Source organism: Lissotriton helveticus, chromosome 10, assembly GCF_964261635.1.
Source record: "Lissotriton helveticus chromosome 10, aLisHel1.1, whole genome shotgun sequence".
Classification (NCBI taxonomy): domain Eukaryota; kingdom Metazoa; phylum Chordata; class Amphibia; order Caudata; family Salamandridae; genus Lissotriton; species Lissotriton helveticus.
The window spans coordinates 556083863-556108301 of NC_136071.1; the positions used below are offsets into that span (position 1 = coordinate 556083863).

General features: G+C 44.0%; 1 protein-coding gene across 1 annotated transcript in view; it reads left to right on the forward strand.

The window, feature by feature from the left end:
• LOC144784369 (tektin-3-like) overlaps positions 1-24439 on the forward strand; it is a 590516-nt gene that overhangs the window by 80403 nt on the left and 485674 nt on the right. Inside the window, exon 2 of the mRNA XM_078663100.1 lies at positions 18487-18570. Coding sequence (XP_078519226.1) covers positions 18487-18570 — 84 coding nt within the window. The remainder of the gene's footprint in view (positions 1-18486; positions 18571-24439) is intronic.

Sequence of the window (24439 nt, forward strand, 5' to 3'; positions counted from 1 at the left end):
TCCTAAAGGGCATCACTCATCTCTTTCCTCCTTCTCCTTTCGTAATGCCCCAGAGGGACTTGAACCTTGTGCTCACTTATCTTATGTGTGCGCCCTTTGAGCTACTACATAATTGTTCTCTTCTTCGCCTTACTTTTTGAAGACTGCTTTCTTGCTTGTCATCACCTCTGCTTGCAGGGTGAGTGACTTCAGGCTTTTTCTTCTAAACCCTAAACCTCCCTTTCTTGCTGTCCATCCGGACAAAGTAGTCCTCCGCATTAGGCACTCTGCCCAAAGTGGTTATTTCCTTCCACATAGGTCAGACCATTATATTGTCCACCTTCTTCCCACCTCCGCACCCTTCCAAAGAGGAGGAGAGACTCCACCGTCTGGACCCAAAGCATGAGCTGTTATTCTACCTTGACCGCACAAAAGACTTCCGGGTGGACGATGTGGGCGCCAAGAAAGGTCGGGCAGTGCACAAGGGTACCATCTCTTGATGGGTTGTTCTATGCATCATGATCTGTTTTTCTTTGGCTAAACAGGAGCCTCCAGTAGGACTGCTCGCCCACTTTATCAGGGTGAAGGCAGCTACTACTTCTTTGGGACGTGAAGTTTCTTAGAATGACATCTGCCAGGCAGCCACATGGGCATCCCTGCACACGTTTACCACACATTACTGTCTGGACAGCAAAGTCCGGAGAGACGACTTTTTCGACCGTTCTGTTCTCCAAGACTTCATGGTATGAACTTGGTTCGCAGACCCACCTCTGGGGTTCGTATTGCTGCAGTATCTATTCTAAGGTAAGAAATCTATAACTAATGGTCACTTTCATATGAACGAGTTACTTACCTTTGGTAACGATGTATATGTAAGAGACATACATTAGTTATAGATCCCTTACCGCACCACCCATCCTCCCCGTTCTGCAAAATGACTTCTAGGGATAGGGACCTAGTTTTGTGCACCAGTGGTCAGTGTCTTGCATGGCTCTGCCCTTCTGGCGTGGAAAGTCGCGTCTGAACCGACGTCAGCACTTAGGGGTGGTGTCTAAGTAGACAAGGCGACCACAACGCTGACGACCAACACAGAGTCGACCAACGCCACCTACCGACACGCAGCGGTACTGCTAAGAAAAGAATTTCCGGATATATATATATATATTTTTTTAACCATAAGCAATGTATACATTTTTTAAGCAGAACTGAAGAATAAATATTTTTGAACCATAAGTAGTATATATTTCTGTACAACGAAAGACACATGCCTATATATATACTTTTAAAAAAAATCTTTATTTTCATTTTGCATACAACCTTAAATCCCGACAAACATTTCAATAAGTGCAGCAGCATACAGAGAAAACTGGTAGCATCATGACAAGTATCGCTTAGTTACGACCATTTCACTTGACAATTCAGGAGACATTACCCTATCTATATACATATATGTATATATATATATATATATATATATATTTTTTTTTTCAATTTTGCCAGTAAGCAAAGCCGCGCACTAAAGTATATGCAGTCACAAGGTTTTTATTTCCAGATAACGCTACGCGTTTCGACACTCCCCGGTGTCTTGATCACACGACAACCTCTCCCCTGTTGCCAGCGCAATAAATACACGTCACATTTTAAAAAGTAGTAAACACAAACAAGGATACTGGTGCATAAATCAGTTCAAGAAAAATAATCGGCCATTTTAAACTAGTCATTTTTCCTAGTAACTGTCAGTACATTTAACTGGCCTAAAGAAATTGATGTATGCATAATACATTATATTAACTGATCTGTAAATCACAATTATTGAAATCAATTTCATTAATTCATGTAAAAAAGGTTGGTATCCATAGAGATGAACGAGAACCAAACAGTCTAGTGCCATTCTTATACTACACAAGTTCTAATATGCCTCCCAAGTTAGGTAAACACTGTATGCGGTCTAGTGCCAATTCCAACAATAATCTACTGGTTCATCATTGCATAACATACGTTTCTTCACAATATGCCTCCCACAATTTAAAGTGACATCCTGAATTGTGCAATTTGATATAAAGAATCGTGTATTAGGCTGCTGGCGACACAAAAGGGGAGGCAGTGCCCAAACACAATGTGATTAAAGTCTTATCTTAATGTGAATAAAGTGAATTCCTCCGTCCCAATGGAGATAGGTGGGGCCAAATAAGGATTTCCAAAATATTTTTTTCTATACTGTCTTCCCCCTTCCTTATCTCCTAAAAGAAATATATGACAAAAACAATAATTAAAAAAGGTTAAAAAGTATACTGAAAGTATACTACACACATGTACACATTATGCAGGATTGTCATTACGTCAAATGTCTTAATGGAAAACCGAGATCCACCCATGTCTAATATACATTGAAATCTTAATATACATGATGCAACACTATTCTGTATAGAGATGAGTTGCCAGCTCTTCATCCATATTGTGGCCTCCCGGGAATCTAGTCTCTAAAGTCATGATCCATCTAGATTCCCTCTTTCTAAGAGCCAATTCTCTATTGCCTCCCCTTTTACCTAGGTTGACTTGTTCCACTGCATAGTATCTCAGTAAAGAATTATTTGATTGGTGGAACTCCTGGAAATGCCTGGCAATAGGATATTTAGTATCTACATTAGTTATGGCTCTAAGGTGTTCTTGTACACGTTTTTTTGCCATGCAGGTAGTGCTCCCCACATATTTGTTTTTACACGGCATTCTAAAACGTATACCACGTAGTTAATGTTGCACGTCAGGAATTGTTTGATTTTTTTGCGTTCCTGAGTACCTGGAATTTCAATGTCCTTAACCATGAAACTAGCTGTGCATGCTCGACAATGTCCACAGGGATAGAAACCCTTGAGACCCTGAATATGTTGCTTCGTGGTCTCTGTGATATCTCCTTTAACCAGGATGTCCCTCAGGTTCCTACCACTTTTATAAGTAATCTGGGGTCTTTCTGTTATTTTTGGGCCTATGATATTGTCTGCTTGGAGGATTTTCCAATTGTCTGCAATAATTTTGCGTACTTAGTTGGAGTCCTGATGAAACGTAGTAATGATCCTCGTATTCTCTGATATGGGGTCAGCTCTAGGTTTGGGTGCTAAGGTTTCAGATCTACTAATTTCTCCAATTTTGGCAACCGCCTTTGCAAGGACCCATTCCGGGTAACCTCGTTCTCTGAACCTAGTTAACATTGCCTCCTGTTCAGTAAGGAAACCCTCTGTGTTACTACAGTTCCTTTTTGCCCTCAGAAGCTCCCCATAAGGTATACTCCATTTCAAGGGATCTGGGTGAGCACTGAGGGCATGTAGTAAACTGTTCCCTGAGGTAGCTTTTCTATGAAGTTTGGAAACGAGATGACCATTGTCTACTTCAATAGTTGTATCAAGAAATTCAACACAATTGTTACTGATGTTGAATGTCAAATTTATGTTGTAGCTATTTGAATTCAGTTTCTTAATGAATTCACTGCTTCTTCTTCAGTTCCCAACCGGACGATAAAAAGATCATCTATGTATCTGATCCAAAACTGAACTTTGGCAAAGTCTGTTGTCAGATTTGTATCCTTCCTAATTTCTTCCTCCCATTTGCCTAAAAATAAATTAGCAAAATTGGGCAAAAAAGCTGATCCCATAGGGGCCCCCCGAGTTTGTTTAAAAAGAGACCCATCAAACATAAAGATGTTATTTCTGAGACATAATTTCATCATGTTTACGAGCATACTTGTATGATCGCTGAAGCCTATTTCTCTCTGTTTTAAAAAATGATAACAGGCTTCCATGCCCTGGACATGGTCGATTATGGTGTAAAGGGCATTTACATCCATTGTGATAAGCAATGCTCCCTCAATCCATTGGATATTCTCAATCTTATTAAGAAAATCCATGGTGTCTCTAGTATAGGACGGGCGTAAGCATACATATTCCCTCAGGAAGTGATCAATGTAAACCGATAGGTTCTCATTGACACTACCTATAGAGGAAATAATAGGTCTCCCTGGCGGTTCTCTAAGGTTTTTATGGACCTTAGGAAGAAGATAGAAAATCGGCATCTTAGGATACTCTTTTTTAAGAAAACAATACTCTTGCCAGGAGAGAAGTCCTTCATTCTTCCACTCCAATAATTTATCCCAAGTGTCCATGATGCTTAGATTGTATTCTTCAGAATTTGAGCTACAGTAAAAGGCACTCCCTTTCAGTTGTTTTAGTGCCTCTGTAATGTACAGGTCTCTCCCCCACAAAACAATGTTGCCCCCTTTGTCTGAAGGCCTCAGGACAATACTTTTATCATTGGCCAAAGAAAAAATAAAATCCATTTGTTCCTGTGACAAGTTTGTGTTCCTCATTCTGGTTTGTTTGTGCTTAAGTTTGATCAATTCCTTGGTCACCACTTCTTGGAAGGTGTCAATGGGATCGTGTGGTAGTATAGGGAAGAACACTGACTTTGGTTTAAATGCCGTACCTGCGGCTCTATCTAATCTCGTCTCCCTTACGCCCACTACTGATATCTCCCGTTGACTATCCTCTACGGTGGCACCTAGGGAGTAAACATCTTGGAGTAAATCTGCATCTCCTACAGTAAGTTCTGGCAATCTACCTTCAGGTGTAGGTTCTAATACACTTCTATTAGGTCTCAGTAAATGCCACTTTTTTAATTTCATTTTACGTACAAATTTAAAAATGTCCACTCTTGTCTCAGCATAATCAAACAATTCAGTTGGACAAAAAGTGAGTCCCAAGCAAAGAGTTTTTTTCTCTTTAGAGCTTAGAGTTCTGGATGATAAGTTAATAATAGTTCTATTTACCATATCTTCATCCATGATTATTTCTTTTTTGTGTAGCCACTTCTCTTGTTTCCCAGTGGCTTTTTCTTGTTTTCTTCTCCTCTGCTGGAACTTGAGGCGTCTCTGGCGTGATCTCCCCGGCCTCTTGCTTGTCCCCTTGGCCGTCCTTTCGTTGTCCTTTTCTGGAAAGGTTGCTGTTGAATTGCTTCCACTTCCTTTTTGCGCCTGGTTCTGAGGACTCTGAACTCCTCTAAAATAGTCGCCAGTCTCTTGGTTATTTCTATTTCAGATACAGTACTCGCGTTGTTCCTTGATGTATCAGTATCAGAATCACTTGTAACACTCAGAGTTGCTGTGTCTCTTATTTCCTCACTTGTAGGAACTTGTATTTCCGGACCTGATTGTTTGTATAAATAATCATATTTAGGACTGTACGTGAGGATCCTGCCACTCTCATAATCGCCACAATCCCTGTGTAGTTTCCGCTGTTTGCGATATTTAATATCGTCCTCATTCTTTTTGAGACGACCTTTCAGCTCATCCATAAATTTTTTGATAGTATCCTGATTTTCACTTTTTTTGAACTCTTCTTCTAATTCTTTGATTTGCTTCAAAATCTCCTCACGATCTTCCCACGCATACTTTATTAATATGCATAGCATGTTTTTGCTGCTCATCGCCGAATTTTGCGCCCATTCTTCAAGCATTTTGGCATTTAGCGATTCATGGGAGGGTGTTATGTATATTCTCAGACCTCGTGGTACCATCTCCTTGTCCACGTAATCCTGTAGAGAAATTGCTTCCCACCATTTCGCGTTTTCTTGTTTTTTAAGTTTCTCATATTTCCTAAGTTGGACATTGAGTGGGTTACTTTCTGGTTTATCAGCCATAATTGTTATTCCCCCTCCTCCTTTCCCTGGTGCTCTGGCAAATAGGGCTATTGCCTCTCTCCTGCGTTCTCCTTCGTCCTCCATATTGGGTCCTGTGTTCCACAATTTTGCACGTATGACAATCCTGCACTGTCTGTAAGTACAACGCTAGACACTGCTGGTATTTATCTGGAAACTACGGGAAATTACCGTTTATGATTTAATGCATGTTGGACTGCATATTCTCCCACTGCAATGAGTGGTTCCTGATGCCGCTACTTTTCACCCTGAGAAGCACTTGAAACCATCACGGAGACTGTAGTCAAAGATATGACTTTTTATTTTCTCGGTCAGTCTTCTTACTCCGTTGTAAAACCACTATACGCCCCAGGCAGCACACACTCCCCGCACACCGCCGATCTAGGAGAGAAGTCGGCACGAACAGTATCGGCTTCCTCCACGAACCGGCAGAAACGCAAAGAGCGGCTTACCGATACGGGCTCCGGTGGCAGCGTTCTCGTGGTACAGTTCAATTCACAGTTGATACTGGTAGTTTCGGCGGCCGGCACTGGGTCCCTCCATTTTCCCAAAAAGCAAACTGGGTCCTTCCGGGTACCTCCTCCCATAGTCAGGTGGCGTGGCAGATCGGCAAACCCAAAGCCGAGTAGGTTTCAATCCGCTTTTTTTCAATTTTGCAAATAAGCAAAGCCGCGCACTCAAGTATATGCAGTCACAAGGTTTTTATTTCCAGATAACGCTACGCGTTTCGACACTCTCCGGTGTCTTGATCACACGACAACCTCTCCCCTGTTGCCAGCGCAATAAATACACGTCACATTTTAAAAGGTAGTAAACACAAACAAGGATACTGGTGCATAAGTCAGTTCAAGAAAAATATTCGGTCATTTTAAACTAGTCATTTTGCCTAGTAACTGTCAGTACATTTAACTGGCCTAAAGAAATTGATGTATGCATAATACATTATATTAACTGATCTGTAAATCACAATTATTGAAATCAATTTCATTAATTCATGTAAAAAAGGTTGGTATCCATAGAGATGAACGAGAACCAAACGGTCTAGTGCCATTCTTATACTACACAAGTTCTAATATGCCTCCCAAGTTAGGTAAACACTGTATGCGGTCTAGTACCAATTCCAACAATAATCTACTGGTTCATCAATGCATAACATGCGTTTCTTTACAATATGCCTCCCACAATTTAAAGTGACATCCTGAATTGTGCAATTTGATATAAAGAATCGTGTATTAGGCTGCTGGCGACACAAAAGGGGAGGCAGTGCCCAAACACAATGTGATTAAAGTCTTATCTTAATGTGAATAAAGTGAATTCCTCCGTCCCAATGGAGATAGGTGGGGCCAAATAAGTATTTCCAAAATATTTTTTTCTATACTGTCTTCCCCCTTCCTTATCTCCTAAAAGAAATATATGACAAAAACAATAATTAAAAAAGGTTAAAAAGTATACTGAAAGTATACTACACACATGTACACATTATGCAGGATTGTCATTACGTCAAATGTCTTAATGGAAAACCGAGATTCACCCATGTCTAATATACATTGAAATCTTAATATACATGATGCAACCCTATTCTGTATAGAGATGAATGCCAGCTCTTCATCCATATTGTGGCCTCCCGGGAATCTAGTCTCTAAAGTCATGATCCATCTAGATTCCCTCTTTCTAAGAGCCAATTCTCTATTGCCTCCCCTTTTACCTAGGTTGACTTGTTCCACTGCATAGTACATACAAGTTCCTACAAGTGAGGAAATAAGAGACACAGCAACTCTGAGTGTTACAAGTGATTCTGATACTGATACATCAAGGAACACCGCGAGTACTGTATCTGAAATAGAAATAACCAAGAGACCGGCGACTTTTTTAGAGGAGTTCAGAGTCCTCAGAACCAGGCGCAAAAAGGAAGTGGAAGCAATTCAACAGCAACCTTTCCAGAAAAGGACAACGAGAGGACGGCCAAGGGGACAAGCAAGAGGCCGGGGAGATCACGCCAGAGACGCCTCAAGTTCCAGCAGAGGAGAAGAAAACAAGAAAAAGCCAGTGGGAAACAAGAGAAGTGGCTACACAAAAAGGAAATAATCATGGATGAAGATATGGTAAATAGAACTATTATTAACTTATCATCCAGAACTCTAAGCTCTAAAGAGAAAAAAACTCTTTGCTTGGGACTCACTTTTTGTCCAACTGAATTGTTTGATTATGCTGAGACAAGAGTGGACATTTTTAAATTTGTACGTAAAATGAAATTTAAAAAGTGGCATTTACTGAGACCTAATAGAAGTGTATTAGAACCTACACCTGAATGTAGATTGCCAGAACTTACTGTAGGAGATGCAGATTTACTCCAAGATGTTTACTCCCTAGGTGCCACCGTAGAGGATAGTCAACGGGAGATATCAGTAGTGGGCGTAAGGGAGACGAGATTAGATTGAGCCGCAGGTACGGCATTTAAACCAAAGTCAGTGTTCTTCCCTATACTACCACACGATCCCATTGACACCTTTCAAGAAGTGGTGACCAAGGAATTGATCAAACTTAAGCACAAACAAACCAGAATGAGGAACACAAACTTGTCACAGGAACAAATGGATTTTATTTTTTCTTTGGCCAATGAAAAAAGTATTGTCCTGAGGCCTTCAGACAAAGGGGGCAACATTGTTTTGTGGGGGAGAGACCTGTACATTACAGAGGCACTAAAACAACTGAAAGGGAGTGCCTTTTACTGTAGCTCAAATTCTGAAGAATACAATACAAGCACCATGGACACTTGGGATACATTATTGGAGTGGAAGAATGAAGGACTTCTCTCCTGGCAAGAGTATTGTTTTCTTAAAAAAGAGTATCCTAATATGCCGATTTTCTACCTTCTTCCTAAGGTCCATAAAAGCATAAGAGAACCGCCAGGGAGACCTATTATTTCCTCTATAGGTAGTGTCAATGAGAACCTATCGGTTTACATTGATCACTTCCTGAGGGAATATGTATGCTTACTCCCGTCCTATACTAGAGACATCATGGATTTTCTTAATAAGATTGAGAATATCCAATGGATTGAGGGAGCATTGCTTATCACAATGGATGTAAATGCCCTTTACACCATAATCGACCATGTCCAGGGCATGGAAGCCTGTTATCATTTTTTAAAACAGAGAGAAATAGGCTTCAGCGATCATACAAGTATGCTCGTAAACATGATGAAATTATGTCTCAGAAATAACATCTTTATGTTTGATGGGTCTCTTTTTAAACAAACTCAGGGGGCCCCTATGGGATCAGCTTTTTTCGCCCAATTTTGCTAATTTATTTTTAGGCAAATGGGAGGAAGAAATTAGGAAGGATACAAATCTGACAACAGACTTTGCCAAAGTTCAGTTTTGGATCAGATACATAGATGATCTTTTTATCATCTGGTTGGGAACTGAAGAAGAAGCAGTGGAATTCATTAAGAAACTGAATTCAAATAGCTACAACATAAATTTGACATTCAACATCAGTAACAATTGTGTTGAATTTCTTGATACAACTATTGAAGTAGACAATGGTCATCTCGTTTCCAAACTTCAAGAAAAGCTACCTCAGGGAACAGTTTACTACATGCCCTCCGTGCTCACCCAGATCCCTTGAAATGGAGTATACCTTATGGGGAGCTTCTGAGGGCAAAAAGGAACTGTAGTAACACAGAGGGTTTCCTTACTGAACAGGAGGCAATGTTAACTAGGTTCAGAGAACGAGGTTACCCGGAATGGGTCCCTGCAAAGGCGGTTGCCAAAATTGGAGAAATTAGTAGATCTGAAACCTTAGCACCCAAACCTAGAGCTGACCCCATATCAGAGAATACGAGGATCATTACTACGTTTCATCAGGACTCCAACAAAGTACGCAAAATTATTGCAGACAATTGGAAAATCCTCCAAGCAGACAATATCATAGGCCCAGAAATAACAGAAAGACCCCAGATTACGTATAAAAGAGGTAGGAACCTGAGGGAACATCCTGGTTAAAGGAGATATCACAGAGACCAAGAAGCAACATATTCAGGGTCTCAAGGGTTTCTATCCCTGTGGACATTGTCGAGCATGCACAGCTAGTTTCATGGTTAAGGACATTGAAATTCCAGGTACTCAGGAACGCAAATAAATCAAACAATTCCTGACGTGCAACACTAACTACGTGGTATACGTTTTAGAATGCCCGTGTAAAAACAAATATGTGGGGAGCACTACCTGCATGGCAAAATAACGTGTACAAGAACACCTTAGAGCCATAACTAATGTAGATACTAAATATCCTATTGCCAGGCATTTCCAGGAGTTCCACCAATCAAATAATTCTTTACTGAGATACTATGCAGTGGAACAAGTCAACCTAGTTAAAAGGGGAGGCAATAGAGAATTGGCTCTTAGAAAGAGGGAATCTAGATGGATCATGACTTTAGAGACTAGATTCGCGGGAGGCCACAATATGGATGAAGAGCTGGCAACTCATCTCTATACAGAATAGTGTTGCATCATGTATATTAAGATTTCAATGTATATTAGACATGGGTGAATCTCGGTTTTCCATTAAGACATTTGACGTAATGACAATCCTGCATAATGTGTACATGTTTGTAGTATACTTTCAGTATACTTTTTAACCTTTTTTAATTATTGTTTTTGTCATATATTTCTTTTAGGAGATAAGGAAGGGGGAAGACAGTATAGAAAAAAAATATTTTGGAAATCCTTATTTGGCCCCACCTATCTCCATTAGGACGGAGGATTTTACTTTATTCACATTAAGATAAGACTTTAATCACATTGTGTTTGGGCACTGCCTCCCCTTTTGTGTCGCCAGCAGCCTAATACACGATTCTTTATATCAAATTGCACAATTCAGGATGTCACTTTAAATTGTGGGAGGCATATTGTGAAGAAACGTATGTTATGCATTGATGAACCAGTAGATTATTGTTGGAATTGGCACTAGACCGCATACAGTGTTTACCTAACTTGGGAGGCATATTAGAACTTGTGTAGTATAAGAATGGCACTAGACCGTTTGGTTCTCGTTCATCTCTATGGATACCAACCTTTTTTACATGAATTAATGAAATTGATTTCAATAATTGTGATTTACAGATCAGTTAATATAATGTATTATGCATACATCAATTTCTTTAGGCCAGTTAAATGTACTGACAGTTACTAGGCAAAGTGACTAGTTTAAAATGGCTGATTATTTTTCTTGAACTGACTTATGCACCAGTATCCTTGTTTGTGTTTACTACTTTTTAAAATGTGACGTGTATTTATTGCGCTGGCAACAGGGGAGAGGTTGTCGTGTGATCAAGACACCGGGGAGTGTCGAAACGCGTAGCGTTATCTGGAAATAAAAACCTTGTGACTGCATATACTTGAGTGCGCGGCTTTGCTTACTTGCAAAATTGAAAAAAAGCGGATAGAAACCTACTCGGCTTTGGGTTTGCCGATCTGCCACGCCACCTGACTATGGGAGGAGGTACCCGGAAGGACCCAGTTTGCTTTTTGTGTTTATATATATATATATATATATATATATATATATATATATATATATATATATATATATATATACTTGGGAAGGAGGAGCCAGTCTGCATAAAAATTGTAAGAGGAAACACCTTGTTTTTGAGAAGCGCATTTAGAAAAAGGCATGACGCCGAAACCGGTCAATGCAAACCTCATCAAATAAAACAACAAAAGAAATCCTGTTGTGTCCTGTGGTTCTCTGTACCGTAAGGAGGAGAAGCTGACTGTATTTCAATCGCGCAGCCTGTGGCGCGAACCCAGGACCCTTTCAAAGAAGTAGGTCAAGGCAACATGGGAACTTTGTTTGACTGTAGCCGAGGTATCGGATTATCGACTTGACCCACCATCATTTACCTCCGTGGTGAAAAGGGCGTTGTGAATGCAATTGCTTCCTAACAAATTGCTTATACACGGAGCTTGATGGGCGAATGAAAAGGATTTTAAAAAAATGAACATCGTTAAATGCAATGTTTTTCCTCTTCACCGGCACCGCTTGTAGCAAGCTTGCAGCACCATGGGACTGGTAGTCCCTCGATTAATTGTGCAAGCACGGCGAACGTGGTGCAGGTGGGCCAACCACCACTTGGGAAGGAGGAGCCAGTCTGCATAAAAATTGTAAGAGGAAACACCTTGTTTTTGAGAAGCGCATTTAAAAAAAGGCATGACGCCGAAACCGGTCAATGCAAACCTCATCAAATAAAACAACAAAAGAAATCCTGTTGTGTCCTGTGGTTCTCTGTACCGTAAGGAGGAGAAGCAGACTGTATATATATATATATATATATATATATATATATATATATATATATATATATATATATATATATATATATATATATATATTATTATATATATATATATATGTATATCAAACACACAGTTTAGCCCCGAAAAGGAAGGAAACCACAAGATCGGCGTTGAATAAATCCATTTCTTTAATGAAACAGCAGCCAGCAGGAGATGCAAACAAAGTTTCACCATCGAATTCACAGCCAGACCGGTTTCGGGATTACGATCCCTTCATCAATGGCATCCATTTGCGGTGATGATGTAAAGTGCACGTGGTTTTAACAGTCCTGCCTCAGTGGGCGTGGTCGCAAAAAAGCGGCCTCCTGGATCTCGTAGTGCACATTTGATTAAAAGTCTCAAGTGAGTTCATCACTAACAAAAGTATTAAAAAAGCGCAGTTCAACCCTTGTGGGCTGGTGAAAAACCTTGCTGTAATGTCCTGTTGCGTTTGTTCTGCTGCTTCTGGACAGCCGGTCTCCCGCAATTCAATGACACCCATAAGGCGCCATCACACGGTCCGTGAAAACGGCAGGTTTTCCTTCCGCGGCTGGGCTCAGCCGCTCAAAATCAAACACACAGTTTAGCCCCGAAAAGGAAGGAAACCACAAGATCGGCGTTGAATAAATCCATTTCTTTAATGAAACAGCAGCCAGCAGGAGATGCAAACAAAGTTTCACCATCGAATTCACAGCCAGACCGGTTTCGGGATTACGATCCCTTCATCAATGGCATCCATTTGCGGTGATGATGTAAAGTGCACGTGGTTTTAACAGTCCTGCCTCAGTGGGCGTGGTCGCAAAAAAGCGGCCTCCTGGATCTCGTAGTGCACATTTGATTAAAAGTCTCAAGTGAGTTCATCACTAACAAAAGTATTAAAAAAGCGCAGTTCAACCCTTGTGGGCTGGTGAAAAACCTTGCTGTAATGTCCTGTTGCGTTTGTTCTGCTGCTTCTGGACAGCCGGTCTCCCGCAATTCAATGACACCCATAAGGCGCCATCACACGGTCCGTGAAAACGGCAGGTTTTCCTTCCGCGGCTGGGCTCAGCCGCTCAAAATCAAACACACAGTTTAGCCCCGAAAAGGAAGGAAACCACAAGATCGGCGTTGAATAAATCCATTTCTTTAATGAAACAGCAGCCAGCAGGAGATGCAAACAAAGTTTCACCATCGAATTCACAGCCAGACCGGTTTCGGGATTACGATCCCTTCATCAATGGCATCCATTTGCGGTGATGATGTAAAGTGCACGTGGTTTTAACAGTCCTGCCTCAGTGGGCGTGGTCGCAAAAAAGCGGCCTCCTGGATCTCGTAGTGCACATTTGATTAAAAGTCTCAAGTGAGTTCATCACTAACAAAAGTATTAAAAAAGCGCAGTTCAACCCTTGTGGGCTGGTGAAAAACCTTGCTGTAATGTCCTGTTGCGTTTGTTCTGCTGCTTCTGGACAGCCGGTCTCCCGCAATTCAATGACACCCATAAGGCGCCATCACACGGTCCGTGAAAACGGCAGGTTTTCCTTCCGCGGCTGGGCTCAGCCGCTCAAAATCAAACACACAGTTTAGCCCCGAAAAGGAAGGAAACCACAAGATCGGCGTTGAATAAATCCATTTCTTTAATGAAACAGCAGCCAGCAGGAGATGCAAACAAAGTTTCACCATCGAATTCACAGCCAGACCGGTTTCGGGATTACGATCCCTTCATCAATGGCATCCATTTGCGGTGATGATGTAAAGTGCACGTGGTTTTAACAGTCCTGCCTCAGTGGGCGTGGTCGCAAAAAAGCGGCCTCCTGGATCTCGTAGTGCACATTTGATTAAAAGTCTCAAGTGAGTTCATCACTAACAAAAGTATTAAAAAAGCGCAGTTCAACCCTTGTGGGCTGGTGAAAAACCTTGCTGTAATGTCCTGTTGCGTTTGTTCTGCTGCTTCTGGACAGCCGGTCTCCCGCAATTCAATGACACCCATAAGGCGCCATCACACGGTCCGTGAAAACGGCAGGTTTTCCTTCCGCGGCTGGGCTCAGCCGCTCAAAATCAAACACACAGTTTAGCCCCGAAAAGGAAGGAAACCACAAGATCGGCGTTGAATAAATCCATTTCTTTAATGAAACAGCAGCCAGCAGGAGATGCAAACAAAGTTTCACCATCGAATTCACAGCCAGACCGGTTTCGGGATTACGATCCCTTCATCAATGGCATCCATTTGCGGTGATGATGTAAAGTGCACGTGGTTTTAACAGTCCTGCCTCAGTGGGCGTGGTCGCAAAAAAGCGGCCTCCTGGATCTCGTAGTGCACATTTGATTAAAAGTCTCAAGTGAGTTCATCACTAACAAAAGTATTAAAAAAGCGCAGTTCAACCCTTGTGGGCTGGTGAAAAACCTTGCTGTAATGTCCTGTTGCGTTTGTTCTGCTGCTTCTGGACAGCCGGTCTCCCGCAATTCAATGACACCCATAAGGCGCCATCACACGGTCCGTGAAAACGGCAGGTTTTCCTTCCGCGGCTGGGCTCAGCCGCTCAAAATCAAACACACAGTTTAGCCCCGAAAAGGAAGGAAACCACAAGATCGGCGTTGAATAAATCCATTTCTTTAATGAAACAGCAGCCAGCAGGAGATGCAAACAAAGTTTCACCATCGAATTCACAGCCAGACCGGTTTCGGGATTACGATCCCTTCATCAATGGCATCCATTTGCGGTGATGATGTAAAGTGCACGTGGTTTTAACAGTCCTGCCTCAGTGGGCGTGGTCGCAAAAAAGCGGCCTCCTGGATCTCGTAGTGCACATTTGATTAAAAGTCTCAAGTGAGTTCATCACTAACAAAAGTATTAAAAAAGCGCAGTTCAACCCTTGTGGGCTGGTGAAAAACCTTGCTGTAATGTCCTGTTGCGTTTGTTCTGCTGCTTCTGGACAGCCGGTCTCCCGCAATTCAATGACACCCATAAGGCGCCATCACACGGTCCGTGAAAACGGCAGGTTTTCCTTCCGCGGCTGGGCTCAGCCGCTCAAAATCAAACACACAGTTTAGCCCCGAAAAGGAAGGAAACCACAAGATCGGCGTTGAATAAATCCATTTCTTTAATGAAACAGCAGCCAGCAGGAGATGCAAACAAAGTTTCACCATCGAATTCACAGCCAGACCGGTTTCGGGATTACGATCCCTTCATCAATGGCATCCATTTGCGGTGATGATGTAAAGTGCACGTGGTTTTAACAGTCCTGCCTCAGTGGGCGTGGTCGCAAAAAAGCGGCCTCCTGGATCTCGTAGTGCACATTTGATTAAAAGTCTCAAGTGAGTTCATCACTAACAAAAGTATTAAAAAAGCGCAGTTCAACCCTTGTGGGCTGGTGAAAAACCTTGCTGTAATGTCCTGTTGCGTTTGTTCTGCTGCTTCTGGACAGCCGGTCTCCCGCAATTCAATGACACCCATAAGGCGCCATCACACGGTCCGTGAAAACGGCAGGTTTTCCTTCCGCGGCTGGGCTCAGCCGCTCAAAATCAAACACACAGTTTAGCCCCGAAAAGGAAGGAAACCACAAGATCGGCGTTGAATAAATCCATTTCTTTAATGAAACAGCAGCCAGCAGGAGATGCAAACAAAGTTTCACCATCGAATTCACAGCCAGACCGGTTTCGGGATTACGATCCCTTCATCAATGGCATCCATTTGCGGTGATGATGTAAAGTGCACGTGGTTTTAACAGTCCTGCCTCAGTGGGCGTGGTCGCAAAAAAGCGGCCTCCTGGATCTCGTAGTGCACATTTGATTAAAAGTCTCAAGTGAGTTCATCACTAACAAAAGTATTAAAAAAGCGCAGTTCAACCCTTGTGGGCTGGTGAAAAACCTTGCTGTAATGTCCTGTTGCGTTTGTTCTGCTGCTTCTGGACAGCCGGTCTCCCGCAATTCAATGACACCCATAAGGCGCCATCACACGGTCCGTGAAAACGGCAGGTTTTCCTTCCGCGGCTGGGCTCAGCCGCTCAAAATCAAACACACAGTTTAGCCCCGAAAAGGAAGGAAACCACAAGATCGGCGTTGAATAAATCCATTTCTTTAATGAAACAGCAGCCAGCAGGAGATGCAAACAAAGTTTCACCATCGAATTCACAGCCAGACCGGTTTCGGGATTACGATCCCTTCATCAATGGCATCCATATAAAATCTAATTATGCATATTTACATGCACAGGCATAGGCTGAACATTTGTGTTTCAGTGTGGTGGTCCTGTAGGAAAGATCCAACTCTTCAGTAGTCTTCTGAAGATAGATAGTTTCTGTTGCTCCTATGTTTGTGGGTAATGAATTGACTTGACTGGTTGAAGGGAGCAAGATGTACTGCCCATGGTTTTTTTCATGCATGCTGCTATTTTGACGCGAGGTGCCAGTCTTGAGTGGAGGTTTCCTTTGTTGTATGTATTTCGTGATTTTATTCCTGATAAAAAGTGGTCCTGTTCCATGTATTGCTATGTAAGTGATACAAAGCAGCTTGAAGGTGGATCTTCTGGCAACTTGTAACCAATATAGGACCCTCAAGGCAGGGGAGACGTGTGCTTGTGGCTTTACATGTTGGAGTAGTCTGGCAGCAGCGTTCTAAATTAATTGTAGTTGTTGCATAGTTGATAAAGATGATCCATGGTAGAGGCCAAATTAGCGTAATCGAGTTTAGATAGTACAAGAGAGATTGGACCTTCTGTGGAAATCTTAGGTGGGGAAGATACATCGCAGAGTTTTCATAGAAATGAAGCTTGCTTTTGCTAACTTGTCCACTTGGCCATTCATTGATAATTTGGAGTCTGGAGTCCATGGTAATTGCAAGGTTTCTTACTTCCTTAGATACTTAAGGAGGTGTTCCCCGATTGTCAGGACTAATGAGCCCTGTATATGTATAATAACCCTGACAATAAACAACTAAACAGCCAAAACTTTACAAACTACCACCCATTTTGTGACAGGCCTACAACTTCCAGTTCCCAATGCTCTGTATCCCAAACTTTAGAACCATCAAAGTTTCCAAAAATCACTGAATGACCACAGGATTTGACAGGCATACACCCCTTGTACTACCACAACATGACTCTTATCCCCTCAAACTAAACAACAGTAGTCATTGTTCAAAATAATGAGGGAGCTATCCTAACCACTATTGATGCTTCCATAAACCACCACTTCAGTAAAGATGTACACCAGCGTCATAAATCTCTCTACACACATTCTTCTTCTTAAAGTCAACTCTGTGTGGGGCTAAAACAGGGGAGGGCATCTCTTCATCAACTATTCACTTAGTTGAGCTTCCATTGAGTTTTAAATCTCTTCTGCTAACTGCTCCACCACCCGGTTATCTCATTTAGATTGGTTGTCCAATTTCATCAGAGGGATCAACGCTTCATGTTCCCCAAAACAGAGTATTAGCAATTCTTAGAGGCCTCACTATCAATGTTTGCAGCTGTTCTGTTACTGTTATTTCCCACTGCACCTTCTCTGTTTTCATCTGACACATCTCTGTTTCTTCTGTACAGTCTTCCACCAGACACCTAACCACTCCCTTGCATTTTCAGGGGACAGAAAGTGCCAGCACCTGGTTTTACTGCAAGTCTGTGGTGGGTTGAGAACAGCAGCTTATATATAAAATATATGTGTGTGCTGGGTTTTCAAATATAACAACATCTAGATTTTAACTTTCTATAGCATCCTATAGCATGTACCCCCTGACTCAGGAGTAGCAGGAGTCCATGTTAGGGCCCCTTTAGTTTCCTCACCGCCACCATTTTCACGGCAGGCTAACCACCGGTGGGGGGACTCTTAATATGCTTGTATGTGCTGCAGCAGCACCACTAGCAAGTTACTTCCCCTGATAGCTGCAGGATCATGCTTCCCCGGTGGTATCAGCAGTCCAGTGGCGGTCCAACCTCCAAAGTGGTAATACAGCGGGTGGACCACCAGTCTGGGGGTCCGCAGACCGCCACTGCAACTACGGGCGTCTAATGGACTGCCATAGTCCTGACCAGGCCCATAGTATATGCAGTCGCTTCCACATATACATACGTTCTTCACTCAGGCAAATTGATGGGTTTCTTTTATGAATCAACCGAAAACATGAAATATTTTCATAACACCAATCATCAACATTTTAGCTTTATCACGAGGTTTAGCAACCACTGTACCATACTTGCTTACAATGTGTGATTTTTAGGACCAGGAGGCAGAGGAGAAGAAGGTCCATCACCTTTTATTTGTGGAACACATTGTTCTAGTATTCAATTCATACCTTCCATGTATTATTATTATTATTATTATTATTATTATTATTATTATTATTATTATTATTATTATTCAACGTTTTGTATAGCCATGCATTGTATTTCAGTTTTTGTCGCTCCGAACTATATTCATAAAGTAGCATAGGAAAGGCAAGAAAATCACACATAAAGTTTCTGAGAAAAATATATATTTTTTGTCTTTTTCAGATAGCACAAGAATGTCTATTTCATCGCGAGAAGCGAATGGGCCTTGATTTAGTGCATGATACGGTGGAAATAAAACTCCTTGAGGTACAGTATGCTTGATCCAGATATCTGATAAATGAAACACACTGTATTTGACTATATTTCCGTCTTCAGCTCTTTATCCTAAAATGGTGTGCCTAGGTTACATGTAAAATGGCTCATAAGAATTTAGGCCCTCAGTATGACGTGTCTGATAATCTCGATTTGGGTGGAACTAGTGTAATCACGTACTCTCAAGGCTTTTCGCTGACACATTTTTCCAGTACAAACTAAGCAGTATGTGCCTTTGGAAAAGTATCCAGAAATGTGGAAAATTGATAAATGAATGCGGGATTGCTAATTTCTGCAGGTTAAAACACATAATGATGCTAAAATTCAGCACCCTGGAATTACCTTATCTGAAGTAAAAGTAGCACTGGGTGCAAAAGTACTGCATTGAAATTTTCTAGGACATCGTAATGAAGGCCGATTATGAAAAGTGGCAATATAAACCATAACTGTGAACTTGTTGGGAATAAAAAGGCAAGTTGCAGAATACAAAGTATACCAGTGGACCCATATTCATTTTCATTAGTCTGTATGCATAAGGTTGCAGTGGTGTAAGTGTTGCTGAGCCTGATTTGATAAGAAGCCACTATTTTTTTGCAGATGGGCTGGGTGGTCAAGGCCCTCAGGTTGTCACACGAGACTATTTTAGTAGTGAGGTAATAGCAAGTAAAGTACCGGAATCTGAGCCTGAGGGTTAGATGGTAGTGAAGCAGTGCTGGGCTAAGGACAATAATGTGGTGTGGGTGGATATTGAGGTGGATTTAAAAATGTAAAATTTCTGTTTTTGATGATTATTGCAGCGCACATTAACTCTTTTTAACTTCATGTTTGTTGATGAATTGCAGCTTCTGGCTGTAACGGAGGGATATGTTGGGGATAGCACCAGTAGATTTAGATGTAAGGACAGGGATCTGTGAGTAGAGAAGGAGTTATGTTCTTGTGGAGAGCTGCAGGTATTGTAGATGTATAGCTTCATGTTTCTGTTATGCTAATGTCCTTCAGAGAGGAAAAGCGAGAGCCAAAATGGACTGCATTTGAGGAAGTCTTGTACATATGGATCTCATTAACAAAATGAGGAGTTCTGGGGTAGCTTTTTTTGTCGATCAGAGTTAGGCAATTTGGCTTGGAAGAGTACTGTCTGCAGTCAAGAGTAGGTGGAAGCATGGTCGTCATAGATGTGGATGAGTGGGTATCAGGAGTGAGACAAGTATAGATATTGCTGCATGAGTTTTGTTTTTCATGGGCATTTATCTAGTGTTTTGGACCCCTGATGAGACACATAAAGGCATTAGCAGAGAAGTAGCAGTGCTTGGTTGGAAGAGTGTAGTATTGCAGTGAGTGCTATTTGAAAAGCCTGTTGGTATTGCACGTGACGGATACAAGTGGCGCTCTCTCCTGGCATAGGTTTCTGCTCTTGAATTGGTAATGGCATGGGGATGAATGATGTATAGAGTATGAGCTTTAGCGTACGAGTAGCACTTTATTATTCAGTTAATGCAGAGGATCTATCTGAAAGAAACACGTTAGTTAGATTCCTTACCTTAGAATATCACCAGGCATCATGCTGGATCCGGAAAGATTTTTCGTCAGCAGTACCCCTGCGCGTCAGTAGGCATCGTCTGCGGCACCGCGCCCGTCTTCGGCGTCGTGATCGCCGGGATGATGTCGCTGGAGTACTTAGATGCCGCCCTCGCGCGCTGACGTCAGTTCTTCTTTTTTCCTCGCCAGCAAGCGCAGATCCGGGAAGAGCGTACCCTTGGGCATTTTTTTTTTTTATTTAGGGGTTCAATACTTTTAATGTGAGAGTACCAACACTTCGCAGCAGGAGTTTAATACTTTTACTGGGACAGTACCAGCACTTCCCAATGGAGGTTCAATACTGTTAATGGGAGAGTACCTGCACTTCTTAGAGGAGATTCAATACTTTTAATGGGAGAGTACCAGCACTCCTCAGCAGGGGTTCAATACTTTTAATTGGAGAGTACCAGCATTCCTCAGCAGGGGTTGAGTACTTTTAATGGGAGATTACAGCACTCCTCAGTAGGGGTTCAATACCTTTAATGGGAGAGTACCAGCACTCCTCAGCAGGGGTTCAATACTTTTAATGGGAGAGTACAGCACTCCTCAGCAGGGGTTCAATACTTTTTTTTTTAAAACTTTTATTAACAATTAAAACATAATAACAACAATCAAGGCATTTAAGATACAATACAGACGATCATGTGTCTTCAGAGAGCATCACTCTAATGGTTAGATTAAGTTATACACATACAATACGTCAGGAAGGAGGGGGGCAGTGGGGAAAGAATGCAGTAATCACAATATCAAACAGTACGTGGAATGTCATTTACGGGGTCAAGGGGGTATCAGGCAGTAAGTCCGGTGGGGGAGTGCAAATATTCCCACGATATGCATTCCATTGAGACCAAACCCTATTCCATTGCTTAGGTCTACCCCTGGCCAGATACACCGTTTTTTCCCTGAACATGCACCAGTCCATGCCCTCCTTCCATGCCAAGACCGTGGGCGACCTCTGGGAACCCCACAGCTGTGCGATGTCTCTCTTAGCTGTCATGTTACCGAGGGTCGCCCAACGGATCTGAGCCACAGAATAATCATTCGGTTCCCATACATTCAGGAGGCAGCGCCTAGCTTCAGGGAGCAGAGACACTCCTGTAACCTCCTCCATCACAGCATGCACTCGCGTCCAAAACTTTGCAACCACCGAACATTCCCAAAGAATATGGAGGAAAGTTCCAGGCATGCCGCAACCACGCTTACACAACCCATCCAGAGAATAGCCCATTCGCACCAGACTCGGACCAGTGACATAGATACGGTGAAGGATCTTAAGTTGGACGAAGCGGAGACGGGCAGGAATGGCAACCTCCTTAGGAGACAACAATGCGGATTGCCAGTCTTCGTCATCTAATTCCAACCCATCCTCGGTCCAGACCGCTCTGAGACGCACAAGTAAATCAGCACGATTGTTGATCAATTTTTTATAAATCAATGAGATCGTGCTGTCAGGAACATAACCGTCCAATATACGGTCCTCCAGAGGGGAGGACTCGGGGACATCAGTGCCCACAGTAAAAACCGACAACAAAGCATGGCGCACTTGAACGTATCTGAAAAACTCTGTGTCTCATATTCCGTCCGCAACGCCTCATAGGTTTTGACATTATCCTTGGTCCAGAGGTCACCCACTCTACTGATGCCAATCATGTCCCATTTTTCAAACCCTTTCGTTCTTCACAAACAACCCAACCGTTCAGAGGCATACAATGGAGTAGCACGAGTCAATCTTTCACCCCATCCCAAAGCAACAGTCGCATCATGCCAAATACGCACAGCAATCTTAGTGTCCTACCAATACCCTTGAAATAAAGCGCCCTAGAGAAAGTCCCGCCCGGTAAAAGGTGTTTATCCATATCAAAGGCCGGCGAAGGACCCGGTGAGTAAGTAGCATGATTAATCGCACTCAATTGAGAGGCCCAATAGTAACGCTTAATGTCGGGGAGAGCAATGCCTCCATCGTACCAGGGAAGCGTGAGCTTGGGGAGAGCAATACGAGCACGTCCGTCCCAAAACAAACGTCGCTGTAGGCTCTCCACCTCCCGAAAAAAGACGGAGGGAATCGGGTCCTTAGTCATTTTTTGACTAACTTTTTAAACATGTTGTCTGTCTTTTTCGAGTCGACTTCGACTCCTGGTGCCGGTAGGGATGCCTGGGTTCAAGCCGTGTGACGCCTGTCACCGACTGATGTTGGTTACCGACTCCAACCATCGGTGTCTCTACTGTCTTGGGGCCAACCACGATGACAAGTCGTGCCCCGACTGCCGGGCCTTGACGTCGAAAACTAGGTGGGAGCGGTCCCGCAAGCTCCTCGAGATCCGGCAGTCGGCTCCGCGCCGCTCGAGGTCCCGACCGAGGAGAAAGTCGAGGGACCGGTCGCGGAGCCGCAGTCATCACCGTTCGTTGGGATCCAAGTCCTCGCACTCAGGTAAGTCAAGGCATGGCAAGAAGAAGTCGAAGAGGCGACATCGCTCTTCTGACTCCCCTCGCGCGACTCGGTCGAGGGTTCGGGTGGCACCACCCACGCGGCTCCCCCGAAGCCGCAGGAGTCGCATCCGGTCCCACACCCTCCGGTCCCTGTACTTCATGCAACTCCGGGCGAGATTCAAGACTTCCTTGTGGCCATGAGGACTCTCTTCCCGCCGTGGAGACCTGCCCGCGTGCCTCCGGGCTCCGCAGGTCCGACTGGGGGTCCTAGCGAGCCAGTGGCTTCAGCCCCGGCACCGGCATCGACTTCGGTCCCGACGCTGCAGGCCCCCGTGGGATCCAGGCCTGGATCCCGGTCGATGCCAGTTGACCTCACAACTCCTCTACTGGCGCCGACCCCCATGGTGCCACTCCCGGTACCACTCCCCGTGCTGTCCTCAGACGAGGCTGTTTCTGGTTTCGGGCCGGGTCCGAGGTCGATGGGTGCGCCCTTCGCCTATGACCCGGCTCCATCATTTATGCCTGTTTATCAGGACATGGATGAAGGGGAGGACTGGGAGGGGTCTGAGGACCCTCTGGCACAGCAAGGCCAGTTAAGTCAGGACTGGGCAGATGAGCTGGGGGAGGCCAGTGATCTAGACACTTCGCCTGACACTGGTTTCATCTCTCCTCCTTCCGTGGCTACGGAGGAGGGTGCTACTTATTCTGTGGTGCTGCGCAAGGCGGCCAAGGTCTTGCGCCTGGAGCTCCCTGCAGCGGCCATGATGACTAACCTCCTCACCGAGGTGCTTCAACCGTCGGTAAGCTCTTCGGAGCCTCTGCTGCAGTTTAATGAGGCCCTCACTGATGTTCTGATGGGCACTTGGTCCAAGCCCTCCACAGTCTCTCCTGTGGATGGGAACGTGGCCCAGCGCCACCCCCCAGCTCCGGGCAACCCCTGCTTTCTGTCCGTACACCCCACCCCAGAGAGTCAGGTTATCCAGGCCTCCAAGTCCCAAACTGCCTTCCCGACCGCACCTCCGGACCGGGAATCCAAAAGGATGGTACAGTTTGGCAAGAAACTGTTTTCCTCACTCAGTCTTGGGTTGCGGTCCATTAATACGCATGCCTTTTGGACCGTTACACCCACTCTCTGTGGGATACGGTGGCGGACGTGCTGGCCCAGTGTCCAGAGGAGGCCAGGACACTGCTCGCTCAGGCTCTTGCTGAGGGGCGAGATGCAGCACGGTATTCCATTCGATGTGGACTTAACACCATGGACTCGTTGGGCAGAGCGTTTGCAACGACGGTGGCGATTCGTCGTCACGCCTGGCTGAGGTCCACAAACTTTTCAGGGGATGTCCAGAGCACTCTCATGGACATGCCCTTTGATGGCCGCCGCCTTTTTGGCGACAAAGCAGATAGCACGCTGGAGCGCTTTAAGGACTCCAGGGCTACGGCCAAGTTCTTGGGCCTGTCGGCCCAGCGCCAGCAAACTTCTGCTTTTCGCCCCTTTCGTGGCCAGGGAAGGGGCGCCCCCGCATGTTCGTCCAGCCACAGGCCGCAGAACCAGCCTCAACGTGGTCGTGGATGTGGATTCCGCTGTGGCGAAGCAGGGGGACAGAGAACCGGTCAGTCAACATCCGCTCCCGCAGCATCTGCCTCAAAGCCTTCCTAGTCCTAACTTTCAGGCCCATTCCACGCCAGTGGGAGGCAAAGTTCGCCATCACCTGCTATACTGGCGTACCATCACTTCGGACAGGTGGGTGCTGCAAATCGTCCGAAGGGGCTACTCCCTCCCCTTCGAGGCGAACCCTCCAGCCATGCGACCGCAGTACCACCGCATGTCGTGAGATCACTTGCAACTTCTGCAGGAGGAAGT